Source organism: Pogoniulus pusillus, chromosome 16 (genome assembly GCF_015220805.1).
Source record: "Pogoniulus pusillus isolate bPogPus1 chromosome 16, bPogPus1.pri, whole genome shotgun sequence".
Classification (NCBI taxonomy): Eukaryota; Metazoa; Chordata; class Aves; order Piciformes; family Lybiidae; genus Pogoniulus; species Pogoniulus pusillus.
This window is the reverse complement of record NC_087279.1, coordinates 19,659,443-19,677,968: the sequence shown is the minus strand read 5'-3', so window position 1 is coordinate 19,677,968 and position 18,526 is coordinate 19,659,443. Positions and strand designations below refer to the sequence as shown.

The 18,526-nt window shown below is 58.4% G+C and overlaps 3 protein-coding genes across 3 annotated transcripts; 1 reads left to right on the top strand and 2 right to left on the bottom strand.

Moving 5' to 3' along the window:
• The first annotated feature begins 434 nt into the window (after window positions 1–434).
• On the top strand, window positions 435–3,605 carry CAMK1 (calcium/calmodulin dependent protein kinase I). The gene is given in 13 exon segments (XM_064156856.1): window positions 435–662; window positions 664–695; window positions 1,241–1,372; window positions 1,606–1,680; window positions 1,769–1,907; window positions 2,010–2,108; window positions 2,110–2,137; window positions 2,236–2,311; window positions 2,407–2,519; window positions 2,619–2,699; window positions 2,775–2,863; window positions 2,969–3,095; window positions 3,174–3,605. Coding segments are annotated over 13 exon segments (1,188 nt in total). The 5' UTR covers window positions 435–521; the 3' UTR covers window positions 3,230–3,605.
• Window positions 3,606–3,907: 302 nt separating this feature from the next.
• OGG1 (8-oxoguanine DNA glycosylase) lies at window positions 3,908–5,639 on the bottom strand. The gene is given in 10 exon segments (XM_064156857.1): window positions 3,908–4,048; window positions 4,134–4,233; window positions 4,235–4,276; window positions 4,359–4,376; window positions 4,378–4,503; window positions 4,505–4,539; window positions 4,619–4,661; window positions 4,663–4,799; window positions 4,876–5,138; window positions 5,221–5,639. Coding segments are annotated over 10 exon segments (930 nt in total). The 5' UTR covers window positions 5,331–5,639; the 3' UTR covers window positions 3,908–3,992.
• A 117-nt stretch (window positions 5,640–5,756) lies between these two features.
• BRPF1 (bromodomain and PHD finger containing 1) lies at window positions 5,757–18,374 on the bottom strand. The gene is given in 19 exon segments (XM_064156854.1): window positions 5,757–6,294; window positions 6,388–6,425; window positions 6,428–6,550; window positions 6,765–6,800; window positions 6,803–6,841; window positions 6,844–6,890; window positions 6,965–7,054; window positions 7,057–7,100; window positions 7,585–7,732; window positions 7,840–7,849; window positions 7,851–7,898; window positions 7,901–8,136; window positions 9,017–9,331; window positions 9,898–10,210; window positions 11,156–11,302; window positions 11,627–11,758; window positions 12,856–13,012; window positions 15,306–16,265; window positions 17,396–18,374. Coding segments are annotated over 19 exon segments (3,663 nt in total). The 5' UTR covers window positions 17,992–18,374; the 3' UTR covers window positions 5,757–6,110.
• Window positions 18,375–18,526: the final 152 nt, after the last annotated feature.

The window sequence follows — 18,526 nt, the reverse complement described above, 5'->3', positions numbered from 1 at the left end:
GGGATGCCCCACTTGTGTCACTCAAAGCAGCTACTCCTGGTCTACCCGAGGGACCCATTTGTGCCCTCACAACCTCCAACCCCCCCACTCGCGTTTTACCCAAGTGTGATGTTAGTGTCCACAGGGCCCCTAGTTGTGGCTCACATCCTCTAAGACAGGCCCTACTCTGTCACCCCCCTTCCCTTCCACTGCTCCCCGCGTGTTCTCCCCACTTTCCTCCCCCCGCGGTCACGCGTGGTCCCCTCCTTTACCACCCTACCTCCCATTGGCCATTGCTGGGTGTGGCCCCGCCCCCTCCCCGTGACGTCAAGGCCGCCTGGTGCGCCGGGAGGAGTCGCCGCTGCTCCGCGCGGGGCCGGGGGCCGCAGCCGGTAAGGGCGGGGCAGGGCGGGGCGTGGGGTAACCCACGCGTGGGGGCCCCTCACATGGGCTTCCCAACCCTATACCCACGCGCGTTCCGTTGTCCTTCCCGTTGCCCGCTTGCCCCGTGCCCGCCTCAACGGGCGTGAGGTGGGTGGGCAATGGGAGGGGCCCCACAGCGTGTGATTGCCCCCCCCACCCCACGCATGTCGCAGGTGGGAGTGGGTGCCCCACCACCCCGGGGCACCATGCCGCTGGGGCGGGACGGACCCAGCTGGAAGAAGAGGACCGAGGACATTCGGTCGCATCTACGATTTCCGAGAGGTCCTGGGCACGTGAGTTGCAGAGATTCGGGGGAGGTGGTGAGGGGGTTGCCACATGACAACGGCGTGGCAACCCACTCGTGGCTGATAGTGGGTTCCCTCTGGCTGGCAGAGGGATGCCCAGTGCTCTGTAAGGCTCTTAGACAGGATTATGAGGCTAATTACAGCAGGGCTTAGAGCCCGGTGGATGCCAGCATGCTGCCTGCCACCTGCCTCACCTGGGCACCCACGATGGCTCGGCCGGGCATCAGTGCCTCTGCTAGCCCCTGAGTGCCACTGGGGCTGCTGATACTCATCCCTCCATAGTATGGCTTAGCTCTGGCTGATGACAGTGCCGTGGTCTCCGTGCCTGATAAGGGGACGGTGCAGTTGCACCAGGGTATGCTGGGCACACTACATCCCTAACAGGGCACCATGTCCGTCCGGCCCGCCTGTTTCTCGCCTATAAATAGCTGGACTTTCTGCCCGTTGCCATGGCAACAGTGGCATAGCAATGTTGGCTCGGGTTGCTGGTCCCTCCTGCCTGCTCACCCCTCGTCTTTCCTCGACACCCCAGGGGGAGCCTTCTCTGAGGTGGTCCTGGCAGAGGAGAAAGCTACACGGAAACTGGTGGCCATCAAATGCATCGCTAAGAAGGCGCTGGAGGGGAAGGAGACCAGCATTGAGAACGAGATCGCTGTCCTCCACAAGTAGGGGCAGTCCCTGCACCAGGGACAGGGCAGGTGCCCTTGCCTCCGTTCCCCCTCGCCCCAGCACCCATTGCCGGGGTGTTATTAGCAGCACCCCAAAACAGCCAGTAGCACAGGATGTCCCAAGGGACTGAGTCTGGCTGTGCCCTGTCTGCTGGGCGCTGGGGGCGGGGCGGGGGTGGGGCAGCCAGAAGTCCCTGCTTATTCCCCTTGTGTTTCCTCCCTCCCTCCAGAATCAAGCACCCCAATATTGTGGCCTTGGATGACATCTACGAGAGCAGCACCCACCTCTACCTCATCATGCAGCTGTTAGTGATGTTGGGGGGGAGGGGAGGTCTAGAGGGGTCTGGGGAGCTGGGAGGGGCCGCGCTGACCCGGTGCTGCCCATCCATACAGAGTGTCAGGGGGGGAGCTCTTTGACCGTATCGTAGAGAAGGGCTTTTACACTGAGCGGGACGCCAGCGCCCTGATCCGGCAGATCCTCGATGCTGTCAAGTACTTGCATGACAGGGGGATCGTCCACCGCGACCTGAAGGTGAGCAGGAGGACGCACAGAGGTACACAGGCAGCCTCCTGTTGCTGTGATGGGGAGGGGGCACCCAGCGCCACTCCTCCCTGACCCCCGTACTCCTCGCAGCCCGAGAACCTGCTCTATTACAGCCTGGACGAGGACTCCAAGATCATGATCAGCGACTTTGGGTTGTCAAAGATTGAGGGCTGTGGCAGTGTCATGTCCCACAGCCTGTGGCACCCCTGGCTACGTGGGTGAGCACCTGTTGTGGGCTACCACTGTCCTAGGTGTTGGGTCGGGGTTGTCTTCTCGGGTTGGGTTCCCCTCTCACACACCCTGTCATTGCCCCTAGCCCCCGAGGTGCTGGCACAGAAGCCCTACAGCAAGGCAGTGGATTGCTGGTCCATCGGGGTCATTGCCTACATCCTGTATGTATCTTCCACTCACAGCCCCATCTCCTCCACGGGGTTCTGACCCCTGGGGCTGCCTAAGGCCATCATCCTCCTCCCTGCCCAACCCCCAGGCTCTGTGGGTTACCCACCCTTCTATGATGAGATGATGCCAAGCTCTTTGAGCAGATCCTGCGGGCTGAGTACGAGTTTGACTCACCCTACTGGGATGACATCTCGGACTCAGGTTGAGCTGGGACCACCGAGGTGGGGTGGGATGCTGGCACAGTAGCTGCGGGGCAGTGGTGGGCAAAGGACATATGGCTGGTCTGCACCCTGTCCCCAGCCAAAGGACTTCATCCAGCCACCTGATGGAGAAAGGACCCCAGCAAGCCGCTCACCTGCGAGCAAGCCCTGCAACACCCCTGGGTAAGGGGGGGTCCTGCTCACCTCATGGCAGGTGTGAGGTAAGGGAGACCCTGTCGACCCCTCTCTTGCCCCAGGATTGCTGGGGACACAGCCCTGGACAAGAACATCCATCAATCAGTGAGCGAGCAGATCAAAAAGAACTTTGCAAAGAGCAAGTGGAAGGTGAGAATGGGGTGCTGGGAGACTGTGGGGTGCCAGGTGTCAGGGTGGTGCAGGGGGCCTCCCTGGGCACCTTGTGCCAAGTGAGGGACTCTGTTGGGTTGGCAGCAAGCCTTCAACGCCACGGCGGTGGTGAGACACATGAGGAAGCTCCAGCTGGGAACCAGCCAGGAAGGCCCTGGGCAGACAACTCCTACCAGCCCTGGTGAGAGGCCGGTAGGGGGCACCAGCAACGGTGAGCCCTGACACCACCTGTCCCTATCTCCTACCTTCTGGGGCTACTATCAGGCTCTCACCTGGCTCCTCCTCACAGGGTCGGACTGCAGACGCTCACCCACAAGCAGAGCTCAGCGCCTCTCACCAGACTGAGCACAGCCCCACATGGCCACGTCCTGGGGTTGCTGAGGAAGGGGCCAGGGGTCCCAGCCCTGCCGTGGGCACAGCATGGGGTGGGGGCCCTGCAGTGCTGGAGCAGAGGGGATGATGAAGGGCTCCCTGCCCTGCTCTTCATGGGAGTGTATGACTGTCCCCCACCACAGGCTCACAGCAGAGCTCTGCGTTGGGGCAAGGGCAGCCTCCAGGAACTCTCACACAGCTTGAGGCTGCGTCCTGGACTCCTTCTTGGCCCCCAAGCCTGCCCTGACACACCACTGACCCACACCCACCTCTCCACAGCATGTACAAGGAGAATTTTCCAAATAGATGTTTCTATTTTATTGCTTGTAATAAAGGCAAGAGGCCAACACTGCTGGGCTGTGCTTGACTCTGCCCTGGGGGCAGCTGGACCCACTCCTGGCCTCCTCATCCTAACCGCCCAGGGCAGCATCTCCCTCAAACACACAGTGAGCAAGGGACAAGCATCTGCCCACAACTCTGTGCTTCCCAGACTTCGGAGCAGGGGCAGCAACTCCCTCTCAGAGGGGCTGTGTCTCTCCTGAATGTCCTAGTGGGTCACAGCCCCATGGTTGTCTTGGCCTCGGCTTCCCCCGAGCCCGATCCTGGTTCCTGGCTAGCTCCTGATCCTTGCGGAGGTCAGGCACAAAAAGAGGACCTGGCAACATGGAAAGATGATGAGGTGGGCACATCCAGAGTGCATAGCAAGGGCTGAGCCCCAGGGTGCCCAGGAGAGTACTCACTGCCTGTGCCCAGCCAGCAATGGGGGCCCCCACAGCCCCCGAAAGAAGTCGCCTGTGGAAAGAGGGTTAGCACCAGTACTGGGGACACCAGCGCCTTCCCCAGGGGGTCCCATGTCAGTGCCTAGCCGTGCCCTCACCGATCTCCTGATGGGCCCGGGGGGTCAGACTCCTGCCACCCAGCACAGCGCCGTAACGCTGCCGTGCGATGCGCCAAACGTGGGTGTCCACCGGCACGGCCCTCCGCCTTGTCCAGAGCCATCAAGCAGACACAGTCGGCAACCTGCCACCAGGCAGCACCGTCAGCCCCTGCTGTTGGTTCCCACTCCCCACTCCCCCTACCCCCACCCCGACCCAGCACCCACTTTGCACCCCACGCCCGGCCAGGGTGCACAGCACCCTCCTGGCCTCAGCGTAGGGCACAGCGCGCAGCCCGCGCAGCCCCTCGGCGCCGAGTCCCTCCGCGATGGCCCGTGCGGTCCCGCTCACAAACTTGGCCCGGTAGCCGAAAGCCCAGCGCCCGCAGCCGCTCCTCAGCATCGGCACCTGCAGGGAGAGAGCAAGGGGGCGTGAGTGGGCACAGAGGAGGCCACGGTGGGCTGGCGGTGGCAGGGTGATGGCAGACCTGTGAGCGCTGAGAGGGAGGGGAAGGCATGGAACGCCCTTGGCATCGAGGTAGCAGAGGCGGCGGCCAAAGGCCTGGCAGAGGCGCTCGATCATGGCAGTGATGCGAGAAATGTGGTTGTTGGAGGTGCAGATGAAGGAGAGGAGGCACTCGACGGGGTCCTGCCGCAGCACTCGCACGCCTGCCAGCAGGACATGGTGAGGGTTGTGCCTGACAAGTGCCACGGAAGGATGCCATTGGCCCCAGCGCCACCTCACCTGGGAAGTCTTTGGCCACCTTGCAGAAAAGGGGGTCGGCCGCACCCCAGGCGCGGTACAGGGCTGGCAGCCCCACGTCCAACTGGAAGTAGTCACGCAGGATCCGCTCCATCTCAGCACCATCCAGCGCTGCTGCCTCGGCAGGATGCCCATCCTCCTCTTTGTCGTACACCGTGTACCAGAGGCGGTCCCGGTCCTGCCTCAGCGTCCAGACGTGCTCCCCAAGCACGCCCGTCCAGGCTCCCGGGCTGCTCTCCCACCACCTACCGCACATGAAGACGTCAGGGATTGACTGGATCCCGCCAAGCTGGGCTGCAAGTCGCCCGGTGCCCTCAGCTGGCTCACCGAAACGTCTGCCCCGCGGACAGCACCAGGTCCAGACGCAGCTCGGCCGGCGGGCAGGGCAGGGAGCGCCACAAGGATGGGGAGGCCGAAGGGGTTTCCCGCAGCTTCATGGGGGCGAGTGGACGCGGCGGGGCCGGCTGCTTCCCCCCTCGCTCCGCGGACGCGGTGGAGTCACAGACTGCCTGCGCCCCCAGCCCCAGCTCCCCGAGCCTACCCCACCGCGCCACCCCCAAAGTTCACTCCTGCTCCCAGAGCTGTGCTGCAAGGACCCACGATTCCTGCACCCCGGCAGCCACCCTGACCCACAGCCCCAGCCTGGGCTGCCGGTCCCCTTTGTCCTGCCCGCACGGCCCGCCCGGCCACTGCCCCACCATCGAGCTCCCCCTCGCCCGCGGCGCAGGCAGAGCGCCCGCCCGCCGCCGCTTTAGCGTAACTTCCGCCCGCAGGCCCGCCCCGCCGCCGGAAGCGGCGTCCCGGCAGGGCGCGTCGGTGCCAGCCCGCTCCCCGCTCCCCCGCCCCGGGGATCGCAGCCGAAGTTTTGTTTCCTAAGAATTCAATAGATTTTTTTTTCTCTTCAAAATAAATACAAACAACGTCCGAGCGCGGGGCCGGCGGAGCCGGCCTGGGGGCAGCACGGGGGGCCCCCAGGACATGAACCCGGGGAACCGCGGGCGGGAGAGCGGGCACCGGGAGTATGAGAGCGAAGCGGGGACGAGGGCAGTCGCCCCCCCCCCCTTCCCGGCCCCCTCTGTGTCCCCCGGTGGGTGCAGACCAGCTGCACGGGGGTTCCCCAACCCCGTTTGCCCTGAGATACAGCGGGGAATGGAGGTGGCGGCGAGGGGTGGGCAGCGGAGCAGCCGGTGGCAGCAGCAGGGCCAGGGGTCTGGGGCTCAGTCGCTCTCGCTGGAGTCGCTGCTCTGCTCGCCCTGCACCTTGTTGCGGTGCTGCATGGCGCGGTGGTAGGCGATCTGCACCGACTTGCGGATGTTGGACTTGCGTCCCTCCAGCATTTTCTCCTTGTCCAGGTCCTGGTTCACCCCCAACGGCACCAGCTTCGTCCGTGGCAGCCACTGCCTGCGGGGAGCAGGGGGCCACCTCGTTTGAGGGTGACAATCGTTTCCCAGACACCCTCCCGCCCAGAGCCCCTGCAGGGTGCCCCGGCCTTACCAAGTGCGCTTGTTGTCGAAGAAGAGGATCAAGGTAGAGGTTGCTCGCGTGCTTCCGGAGTCATCTCTTCTGCTCCCCCAGCTTCAGCACCTCCGGGGGGGCACGGGGAATAGGGCACACCTAGGTGGAACATGCCTTTCCCGCGCATTCTTGGGTCAATGATCTGCCCAGAGAGCAGGGGAGGGATGAGAGGGATAATGGGAGACACCAGGCACTGCTCTGTGGGAATTCAGAGGCCCCAGTGGCAGGCAGGAGTGCACATGCCAAGAGTGGAAGCAGGATTTTGGAGGCCCCACAGCAGGAGGGAGAGCATAGCAGGGTTCAGCAAGGTGGACATGGATTTTGAGTGCCCTGACTGCAGGGGTGATTGTACTCACCAGTGCCGGGTAGGAGGGATATCCCCGGCAACTTTTAGGGCCCACTCCAGGTCCAGGGCATCCAGGGAGGAATCTTCATTTCTTCGGACAGCCACCCTGCACCACGCCCCATGCCCTTGCGCACCACTGTGCCAGAGGAGAGGGGAGTCAGTTGTGTTCCCTGCCATGCAGTTGTATCACCACGTGGCTGCTGTACTTACTGCCATGCCCTCCGCCTCGCCCTGTGCTCACGGAGTAGGACTCATTCTCTGTCCCTGAGGTGTCCTCGCTGCTGTCCTCTGGGAAGTTCACTCGGAGAAGGAGGTTTCCCCTCTGCCCTGCTTTGAGGGCGTTGTGCTGTAGGCAGAGGGAGCAAAGATGGCAGCAAGAGCCATGTTAAGCTTTTGAGAGAAGAGACACCAGGGCTTTTGATCTCCAACTGCCTGCCCTTAGTTAACCAAGGAAGTAGAGGAAGAAGAATGGTGGAATGGTGCTTCTGCTGGGGCAGTGGCTGGACTCTCAACCCGTTTTACCCAGGAGGACCCAAAAGACTGGCACAGATCAGAACTAGAGGCATAAGCAGAAACCTGCTGGGAAGCCCAGTCTAGGGCAGCTGCTGTGCCAGGAGGAAGTTCCCTGGTCCACTCTCCCTCCGAGTCCTTTGCTGCACACTCACACCTTGGGGTTTTACATTAAAAGCACAAAACCTGCCGCTTTCTGGGGTTTAGCCCAAGAGCAGCTGGGCTGGGTACCAGAGTACCACCAAAGAGGCTCTTTAAAAGCCATCTGCTGCCACCCTGTTCAGCGACAGGCACTGTCAGACCTGCGCTGGGGCCAGTACCTGGTACGGTCTGAGGCGGCGCTGCTGCTGCTGCTGCTGCTGGACTCCGAGTCGGAGCTGCTCCGGGGAAGATTGCAGTCATTGCGGTACACCAGAAAGCTCTTCTTCACTGGCTGGTTACTGCTGCTGAAACCGTTAGCTGGCAGGTCTGCAAAACACCCCACCAGGAGAGCATTATCACCATGCAGGACTCCAGCACGTGCTGCTGGCAGCACTGCAGCCACCTGTCTGCACAAGGGCAGCTGTTGCACCCACCCATTGGGTAGCATCTCTTCGTTGGACTTGTCACTGTCACTGTCTGATGCTGAGGGAGCCTGGGCGTGGGCTTCGCCCCTCGCTTCCTCTGCCGCTGGGAGGAACCCATGATTGGGAGCTGGGGGGGGCCGATGGGGCTGTTCCCATGCCCTGGAGTGATCTGGCTGTCACGATTCTTTGGGGGCCGGTCCAGGAGTTTTGGAGGGCCTGCAGTTTTAGGGTTCTTCTTGGAGAAGAGTACTGAGGTCCTCCTGCCAACTTCATGTGCTGGTGTGGAAGAAGAATTAGGACCCAGACCTGCAAGAGGGAGCAGAAGGGCCTCAGTTGCAGACTGTGGGACCACAGCTTTGCCATGCCTAGGCCCTCATAGTCCCAAATTATCCAGTTTACTGACAGTAAAAGCTAGATGGGGACACCAGAGAACCCTCATCCAGCCAGGGATGTCTTCCTTTCTCCTTGGCAGCAGCATCACAGACACAGAAGCCAGAAACAGGAATAAATCCCCATGATGTGCAGCAGCTGAGAAGCTCCCTGCAACCTTGACAAAGGGCACTAAGGCAGTCTCTGCTTGCACAGGAGCTTGCTCTTCCTGGTGCCTAAGTTGATGCAGAGGTGGCAAACCGTCAGTGACACCTGGCAGCTCTGTCTGGAGCTGGTGGGTAACCCAGAATGGTGTTTGGAGCTGCAGCAACTCCCCTCCTGTGTCCCCACACAGTGGGCACTGTAGGCAGCCTGCTCTGTAATGCCCCTAGAGACAGCAGGCAGTGTGGCAGAACTGGCACAGCCTGGCAAGATGAAACGATCCATCTCATGCCCCCCTATCACATAGCTGTGACTCTCAAGTCTCTGGGATGACATCCAGCTCCTTGGCCACACAGGAACTGCGCTCACTGGGTGCACTGGAATGGTGCAGGATTTGTACTCTGCACCTATCCCTATTGGAGGCACTATAGGGAAAGGAGATTCCCGCCAGGGAGTGGAAGCTCCCAAGAGGCTGCCTGCCCTCCTCTTGAGAAGGAGCGAGGCATGTGTGGAGAGCTGCCCTCCTGCCATGGAAACACCTGGCAGGGTGGCTTCTTCCTCAGCCAAGCCTGCCCAGAGATGGTTTTCCACCAGTCTCCCAAACCAGCAGTACTCTGGAGTGAAAAAAACAGCAGTCTTCTGGAGAGACCAGTACCTTTACCAGTCTCCTGGCTGCTGCTCTCTTCTGCAGCACTGTCTGTCTGCAGGTCCTTCTCGCAGGGGTTGTGTGACTGCAGGACTCCCCTGGCAGAGGAGCTGTGCCGCTCCAGCCCATCTCGGCCCAGGTCCCGTGGATGAGCCAGTTTCCGTCGCAGGACTGTGATCTCCTTCTTGATCATCTTGGCCCGTCGGGACCGTCCTATGCTCTGCTTGCCAGCATTAACCTCATCCAGCCTCTCCAGTAGGATCTTTAGCTGCTCCTCCAAGGGCAGGTGCTTCTGATTCTCCGAGAGCAGTAGCCGTACATCTTCTGGGAGAACAAAGAGGAGCAGGTCAATGAAAGAAATCAGGAACTCCTTGGAGCTCCACTACCTGAAAGGGCATGAGGCAATGCAGGTTCCTGGCATGAGGGAAGCAGCTGACGTGGTATTGGACACCTGTGAAAATGGGAAGTTACCCTAAAAGACCTGGAGAAAGAGGTCTGTGGGAAGCAAGCTAGTTGGGACTGCTGGAGGAAGCAGGCTGACGGGCAGCTTGAAGAATACCAGGGTTCACAACACCAAGGGCACAAACAGCACAGGAAAAAAATATAAAGAGAATGTTAACAGGAAAAACAAGAGTCAGAGGGATCCCAAAACATTACAGAGCAGGGAAGTTCCTCTGAGCCTGTCCTGCGCTGGAGCAGAGAGGGAAAACCTAAAAGGAACCTTCTCTGACAAACTGTTCCTGGCTGTGCTCCCCAATGCCCAGAGACAAGCAGAACTGCAACTGTCTGAGGAGTACTGGAAGCTGTGTGGGAGCCAGCAAAGCTCCATCTCTGCCAGGACTTTACCTCTGAGCAGCCCTTGTACCCTGGGACAGGGGATGAGTACCCACCATCCTCGATGTCTTGGACTGGGGCCTCTTCCACCGTCACACAGTGGGGGAAGTGCATGCCTGTCTCAAAGTCAATGCCCATCTTCTCTGCCTGCCGACGAGCCTGCCGAAGAACAGCACCTCCCTGCTCCCGCAGGCGGATGGCTGCCCGGTAGAAGATCGTGTCTTTGGCATTGTATTTCAAACAGTTGTTGACAATCAGGTTGAAATCCTCCTCAAAGTCATCAAAATTCAGATAGCGATAGGCTTCCAGGTTTTGTTTCATTGTCTGAAAATCCATCGGCTTCTTGATGTGATCCAGGTAGTCCGGGACCTGTGTGAGGAGAGAAGCAGAGCTAAGGGGCCTGGGAGCCATCAATTAGCATCATCTGCTCTAAGAAAATAGTCGTTAGAGGAAACAGGTATTGCTCCCTGTGTTCTGCCCAAATGCACATCGGGGAATGCTGTCTGCTTCTGCAGCTTGAGGAACAGCAACGCCTCCAGACTAGAGAGCCCATGTGCTGTGCTCCACCTGTCAGAGCAGATACACGCTCAGAAGGGTTTTTATGGCTCCAGTGCACCCATCCTCTCCTCCTGTCTGTGGGCAGCTGGGATCCAGTATGCTGCATGGCATTTCCCAGGGAAGGGAAATACGAGTGCAGCCCTGGGGGGAAAGGTGAGTGCAGACAGGTGTAACAGAAGCATCCAGGCAGCAGCAGTGGCTGCAGACAGGACCACATAGCTTCCTCCCCAGGTCTGCCAGGGCATCTCCGTGCCAAGCTGCTGCCAGAGCCAGAAAGAGCCAGCACAGCCTTTCCTCACTTCCCTAGGCAGGGACTTGACCACAGTTGCAGAAATTGTTTCTCTTGCCCCCTGCAGTGACAGTCTGGGGAGATCAAACACATTTCTGTGCTTTGCTCAGTCTGTCATTTAGCAGAGGCCTTCTTCAGAGGACAGGTAGGAGTGTGCCACTGGTCAAGGGACAGCATTCTGCCTTTCCTTGCAGGAATCCCCAGCTGCTCACAGACACAGGGCAGTCACCAGCAATATGCACAGAGGAACTGCTGAGTGCTGCGCTCTCAGCTCAGCTGTTCCGCATTCAGCTCACACAGGAGGGGCACTGCTGCACAACCCCCCATGGGCGAGTGGTGCTGAGGTGCAGGAGCTAGCACCAGGTTGCCTGGGGAAGCCTCCAAACCAGACAGTGCCCTGGGCAGTCCTTGGCACCAGCAAGGGACAAACTTGAGTGAAGTAGAAATCTGGGGAAGGGGGTTCTTACTTCGTAGATTTCTGTTACCTCAGACAGAGGGACCGGCTCGCTGAAGATGTTGCCTGTGTCTTTCTCCTGGAGCTGCTCAAGAGTCTTGCGGAGCAGGATGAGGAAGGGTGTCAGCTGCATTTCCAGTGCCACCTGCTGCACTTTGATCTGAAATGGAGAAATGGAGTAGGGCTGAGCCACTGCCCAGCAGCCAGGACAGTCCCTGACAGGCAGCAATGCCGCCGATACCTCTCCTCATGTGAAAAGCAGGGGCCACACCTCACTGCCACTGTCTCTGGGGAGTAGAGATATAACAATGCTCCAGCACCTGCATGTCCCACTCAGCCTCACAGCACAGCCCCTTTGCTCAGAATCACCAGGGCAGGGTGCAGCACAGCTCAGGGACCCTGGCACACACCCAGCAGCACTCCAAAAGAGCTCATGCTCATGCCCACCCCAGCAGCACCCCAAAGAGGGGCAAACAAATGTTACCGTCTCTCTCTTGAGCTTCTCCCGCTTGCGTATCAGCTCCACCAGCAAGCGTGCACGCTCTAGGTCATGGCGGAGGCGCTGCCATGACTTCAGCTGCTCCTTCAGGGCCCAGTTCTTATCCTCAGTGTCTCTCTGCAGGAACACCAGAGATCATGAGCTGACAGGAGATGTATTCCCATCTCCACCCTCCTGACTGTGCGCTAGGGCTCTCCTCTGGCAAAAGAACCAGTGTGTTCAGCAAAGGTCCTGGTTCCTTTGTTATGACCTAGGTGGGTGACTCAGAAACAATCTGACTTCTGACCAGAGCTGAATACTCCTTGGTCACCAAGCCTGCAGGATGCCAGGAGGCAGACATCCAGCATCTCTGGAGATATTCCTCCTAACATGACCGACAGCCAGCAGTTGCCCAAGAGCACACAAATCAACATCAGGATCTGTGCTACTGCTCAGAGCCCTGGCAAAGGGTAATAGGGTAAAAAGGGAGCCAGCTCTTGCTGCTTTCACTTCTAGAGCACATAAAAATGCTGACTTCTATTCTGCCATAGCCAAAGATGCACAGAAGCAGTCTCAGCTTTTCTACAGCAAATGAAAATGAGACAAGCCAAAGGCAGAGAAACCCTCGCCTAGTCACAGCCTTCAAAAGGCTCAAAAAGAATGATTTAAGGCTCAGACAGGGAGCCAGAAGAAAAGTCGTCCTCTCTGGCACCAGAGACCTCACATCTGTGAAGCACTGACTGAAGGCTGAGGCATACAGTGGGACGGAAGCAGCATCCACAAGGAGTGCTCCTGGAGCAGTTTCAGGAACTGAAAGCAAGGCTTTCTTTCCTCCCAGACTGTTTCTGGGGATCTCCAGCCTTCCCTTTCAATGCTAGCTGACAGAGCAGCCTCTAAACTAGAGCCATTTCTGACAGGTCTGCCATTGCCACCAGCAAAAGGCATGCACAAAGAAGGAGCTAATGTACACTCAGAAGCAGGAGACAGCAGGATTCCCTTCCCATGGCAAGCTGCCAGCGGCACCACTGCCTGGTAAATGCCAAGAGCAGAGAAGGTGAAGCAGCAAAAGCAGCTGGGGCTGTCCTTTCTTCACCCAGGACCTTGTAGCCCCGGTCAGCCTTCTGCACCTGCAGGCACCACATGCAGCGAAGGCTCTGAGCCCACCACTCCAAAGGCACAGGAAGCACCTGTACGCAGCCAGGACCCCTTGCAGCACCCCTGTGAGCTGCCCTTACCTGGTCACAGTTTCTTTGTGACTGCAGGTGTGTCTGAAGGCGGCGGAGCAGAGGGACACCGTTGCGGGACTGTCTCTTCAGAGTCCAGTAGCTGTGCAGCCTCTGCATGAACTGGCTCTTCCTCTGGATGGTTAAACGGTTTGTGATCTTACTGAGCCTGAAGAATGGAAAGGAACCGCAGACCACATCAACAAAGGGAGCGCAGTCATGGCAGGAAAAGCTCTGGATGTGGGGGACATTTCTGCAAGGCCAATTGAGAGCAGCTGGGAAGCTCCTCAGACAGAGAACATCCCTTCCTGTGGCAGGAATTTCTGTAACCCTAAGTCATGCAACCACCTCCTTGAATCAGCTGCAATGCAGGGTGCCAGGAAACATCCAGTTTTGCCTCTCTAAAACACATTTTTCATTTCTACCTGCAGCCAACTGTTGGGCAAAAGCCTGGGGCACTTTGCACCAGGTCATGGTTCAACACAGCTTCAAGTGGCAGGCCTCTAACAGCTCCCATGGTCCCTGAAACTGCCTGCACTACAGCACTGCTGTCCCAAATTATTATTTACTTGAGGGGGCACTCAGGGGGACAAAGGCCTTGGCAAAATGTTACCAGACAAGCTGAAGCCCCAGAAAATCCATAACTTGACCGAACCTAGCAAAGTGTGAGAAGGGAACAGGAGACATAAGCACAAGAGAGCTTCTCTCCTAGCTAACAAAGAACTAAGCTAAATACCACAAAAGGGATTTTCCTGCTTCTCACAACAGCAGAAAGCCTAGAGGGGCTGGGATAGCCTTGCTCAGCAAAGCTGCAGAGAGATGCCTTGCTAGCAGGGGGCAGAAGAGATGAACCCTTTGTGGCTCCATGTCTTGCTGGGACAGGTCTCCACAGGGGATAGCCCAACCTGCATCAGACTCAGCTGGAGAGCCTGAAGAGAGCAACCCCATGTGCCTCCACCAGCCGAGCACAGCTCTCACAGGAAGGCATTTGGCATTCTGGTGACAGCCCCTGAAGAATAATTAATCCCAACAGGAAGGCCTGGGGAGAGGTTAACAGCTTCTAGCTCAGTGTGGGTGTCACTGCGAGGGCAGCAACAGCAGCAAGACCCTACGAACTCCCTGCCAGTGCATCCACGTGCTCCACTCAGCAAGCCCTGAGTGAGCAGAAACATATGGTCAGGACACAGACCATGGCAAAAAGCCAGCAGCCTCATAGCAGTTTTCCCTCCCTGAGACAACAGAACGCTGCCCACAGAGCAAAGCCCATGGCTTCCACATGGTCCCCTCTTCCTACACAGAAGATAGCCTAGGGAAATGGCAGCAGGTACAGCATCATGGGGTTACACCCCAGCACAGCTCCTGCTGCAGGAAGAAGAGCTCAGCAGCTCAAGGGGGTGGTTCACAACCATGAGGGCAAACACTTTGATCCCCAACCTGAGCTTCAATCATGTCACACCTGATGTAGGGTAATGGCAAGATCTGAAGCCATCCTAAGATGCTTCTTTGTGGCTTTACACACTGCTGTGGACACCCAGAATTATAAACTATGTTGACAAATTCTAGGAAGGCTCTTACAGGCTTGTTTCAGGATTTGCACATCAGCCCAAGAATCAGATCAGAGACATGCAGTGGTTACACCTGTAGTATTCCATAAGCCCAAGGAATCCCAAAGCAACAGAATCACAACCTTGGCAACACCTTGAGTACTACCCTGAAAGCATCATGCTGCCTTCATGCTGTGAAGCCAGCCTCATGACAGCTGTGCACCAGGGCAGGCAGGAGTCCCAACTCTCTCCAGCTTCCCCTGGCAGGCAGCTGTGCCAAGACATTCTGAGCCCCACTGCTGCCCAGCTTCACTCCCACAGGCAGCACTGGGCAGAGCTGCTGCCTGTGCTTAGCAGGAAAAAACCAAGGAAGCCCAGCAAGGGGTAAACAGCTGCTGGGATGGAAGAGCTGGGTTCAGCAGAGCACAGAGATCCTGATACGAGACTTCTCTGCTCCAGAGCCAAGACACCTCCTCCAATTCACCCATTTCCCAGGCTGGAATAACTTCCACATTTCCATCTTCTCCCTGAGAGAGCACAAACCTTGGCAGAAAGGAAAGCAGTCCTCTCCTCCCACCCTGGCTTACTCCAGCATGTGAGGTCAACACAACAGAAAACTAGTACTGGGAACTCCCATCTACTTCCTTACATGCCTGGCCAAAATGATTCTCTGTCGTTAAACTAAGAGCAGCTATTTCCTGCCCCACAAGGGCCTGGACGCCTCTGTGGGCAGCACATCACCCTGCCTCTCTGCAGGACTCCCAGAGGAAACCACAGTCCTCAATGAAAACAAAGCAGAAAGTACCTGTGCAAAAAACTACAGTGAGGAACAAGGTAACACTCACATGGAAAATGGGACATGAGGCACAGAGAAAGGGAGAAAATTCTCCACAGCCAAGGGAGGGCAGTGGGTTGTACCTGTGGGGGGGGATGCAGGGCACTGAAACCACAGGTGCTGCAGCTCGTTTCTCAGCCAGAATCTTCCGTGCCTTCTTCATCTTGATCCTAGACTTGGCCTTTGCTTTTTTGACTTTCTCAGAGCTCCAGCTCTTGCCCTCCTCCTCCTCTTCCTCCTCCTCCTCTTCCCCCTCGCTGTGGGAGAGGGCAGGAAGTCTGCGCACAGAGCCCGGTGGAGTGTGGATGTCGCAGTAAGCAGTCTTGCGCACACTGAAGGAGGTACCGTTGGCCCCCGTCTCCCGTACAGGTTCCATCTTCATGTAGAGCCCGGCCTGCTGGGCGCAGGTGACGTGGAAGGCGGTGTAGCAGTTGGCTTTGTGACACTGGATGCAAGCTCCAGAGCCACGCTGCTTGCAGATGTAACAGGTCAGCTTCCAGCGTGCAGGTGGAATGTGTTCAATGCTGTCAATGGGCTCCAGGAAGACAGTGTTGGCAAAGCACACCTCTGGGATCCAGAGGGCACAGACCACATGTGCCCAGCGTCCATCATCTGTCTGCTTGAAGGCCCCCCCCTTGTTCGGGCAGAGGGCACAGTCCACAGCTCGTGAGGGTGACTGCAGGCACCGTCGGCAGAGCCACTGTCCCTCTGGGATGTAGGGCACTCCGTAGCACTCTTGGTGCACAGCCAGGTTGCACATGTCACAGAAGAGGATGACATTGCTGTTCTGACACTCCCCGTCATTGCAGATGCAGCAGACAGCATCCTCATCCACCAAGGCATTGGGATCCCCCTTGTTGTGGCTCTCAAAGTAAGACTCCTTCTCCAGACGGTCCATCAGGTACTCAAAGATCTCCTGGGGAATGGGACTCACGCCTTCAGTCTTCCGCCGCTCATTCATGATGTCCAACCAGATGTAGTCTTCCTCGTCCATGTCGTACTCCACCTCCTCATCCAGCTCCTCTGCCGACTTCTCAATGTACCTGGAAGGATGGACAGTATGGGAAGGTGAGGGCACAGCTGGTGAGAGCCTGGAGCTGCTGAAGCCCAGCTCCCGCAGGCCATAGCTGAAGGAAGGTCATAGACAATGCTACGGCATAAGGCACAAGGCAGGAAGGTGCAGAAGCAGGAGGTTTGCTGCACCCCAAGCAGCGCAGCAGCACAACAGCATGCTGGGCATGACACAAACAAAACACTCATCTAAGGGATCTCAAAGACATCAGTGCAAACTGGAAGCCTACATCAGCATGGAGCAGGTGTCAGAAGCTCTGGAAACAGCGGCCTGAAGCCCAAGACACAACGGTAACTAGGCAGGGCGGCACTGCACTGTCAATGCTGACTGTGTCCTCCTCTCTTTCACTACAAGCAGTGGGCGAGGGGATGTTATTTAGAGGAAAGAACTGAAATGCCGAGGCAGCCGCCCCAACAGCTAACAGTAACCACCCCTGCCAATGTAGGGAGCAGCACCACAGACATCTTGGAGAGGTTTTTTTTCCTAACACCCTGCCACAAAATGATGTCATTATCCCATCCCTGAGATGCAGTGTGAGTTTTTCAGGGCACGTGGTGACAGGGACAGCTTGGGTAGCATTACTTTGGTTCAGCAGTAACTCCTTGCTGAAGGTATTACTTTGGATAACTGCACCACCAAACCACTTATGAAAAACTGTGAAACAACAAAGAGAATTATGCCCACAAATGGACACAGCTTAAGGACACACTGTGGTCCTATGGAGCTCTAGAGCTGTCTCTACACACACCCTCAGAGGTGGTTTGGAAGGCAGGAGGACACATTTGGGTTTTGTTACAATTACACATGTTGTCCCAGGAAGGAAAAAGTACAACAATCCAACTGTCAGCAACGACCTAAGCACCAGCTGAGAACTCTGCAGGCACATGGACCCATCAACGCTGGAAAGGGATGCCAGACAGAGCTCTGAGAGCCTGAAGCCATGGGCTGGCCAGCTCTGTAGGCCTGGAAGAGGCAGACAGGGGCCACTTCCACCAGCCAGAGACAAGCTGCACATACAGAGCAGAGCCAATGCCACCTCCAGACCTGGGCATGAACTAGAGATGCTCAGGAGCCTCCCTGTGCCCTGGCCACAGACAATACCTGTAGTAGGAGGTGGGGCGAGGTGGGGCATCTGGGGTGTCCTGCTCCAGCTCCCGGTACACCACCTCTGGGAGCTTGGGGGTGGTGCCAGTCGAAGCGTTGTGGTGATGGTGGTTGGAGTCCTTGCGCTTCTCCTTGTTCTTGTGCTTGCCAGATTTGGGTGGGACACTCTGGGTCTCTGTGTTCTCTTTATTGCTTCCATTCTCCGGCATCTCCTCAGGAACCTCCTCATCCTCAGACACCACATCGAGGTTATCGAAGATGCTGATGCGGTGGACACGGCCGTGCAAGTCCACCTCCACCATGCGCTGGGCCTGGGCATAGGTCATCACCTCGCGTCCCGGCGACTGAGAGGTCTCGGAGGGGCTGGGTGACTGCTTGTTGGCAGCACGGGCCTGTCGGCCCTTCTTCTTGTGCTTGCGCAGGGGGGTGTGCTGGGGCGGGGGGGGGTTGTCGTGGTCATAGTGGTAGAGGTGATACTCGATCCCGCTGTAGCTCTTGTAGATCTTGCGGCAGGTGCCCACCGGACACTCGTAGGGGGGCTTGGTGGCCCGCAGGTTGTGGCAGAAGGTCTTCACATCAAAGTCTACGCCCATGGCGTCACCCACCCGAACGGGGCTGAGAGGGGCTGAGGAGAGCTACGGGAGGCTGAGAGGGGCTAAGGGGCCAAGGAGGGCTGAGAGGCACAAAAGGGAATTGAGAATGGACGAGGGAGCGTGAGGGCTGAGGAGTCAAAGAGCTGAGGGAGGCTGAGGGGTGGGGGGAGCAGAGATGACGGGTTCGAGGGGGCTGTGGCGGGCCGTGAGGGGCTAAGGGAGACCGAGGGGCCGAGAGGAGCTGGGGAGCTGAGGGGACGAGGAGCTGGGGGGAGCTGAGGGGTGTAGGGGGACGGAGAAGCTGAGGTGAGACCAGGCCGGGCCGGGCCCCCCGCCCCGCCGCCCCCTTCCCGGTTCCCGCTGGTGGCGGCCCACCCTCCCTTCCCTCTGGCCGCGCTCACCGGCGCCGGTGCCGCGCTCAGCGGGCGAGTGTGGGCGGCGGCTCCATGGGCGGCAGCGGCAGCGGCGGCGGGCCCGGGCCGGGCCGCAACAATGGAGGCGGCTGCGGCGGAGGCTGGCGCGGAACGGCCGCTGG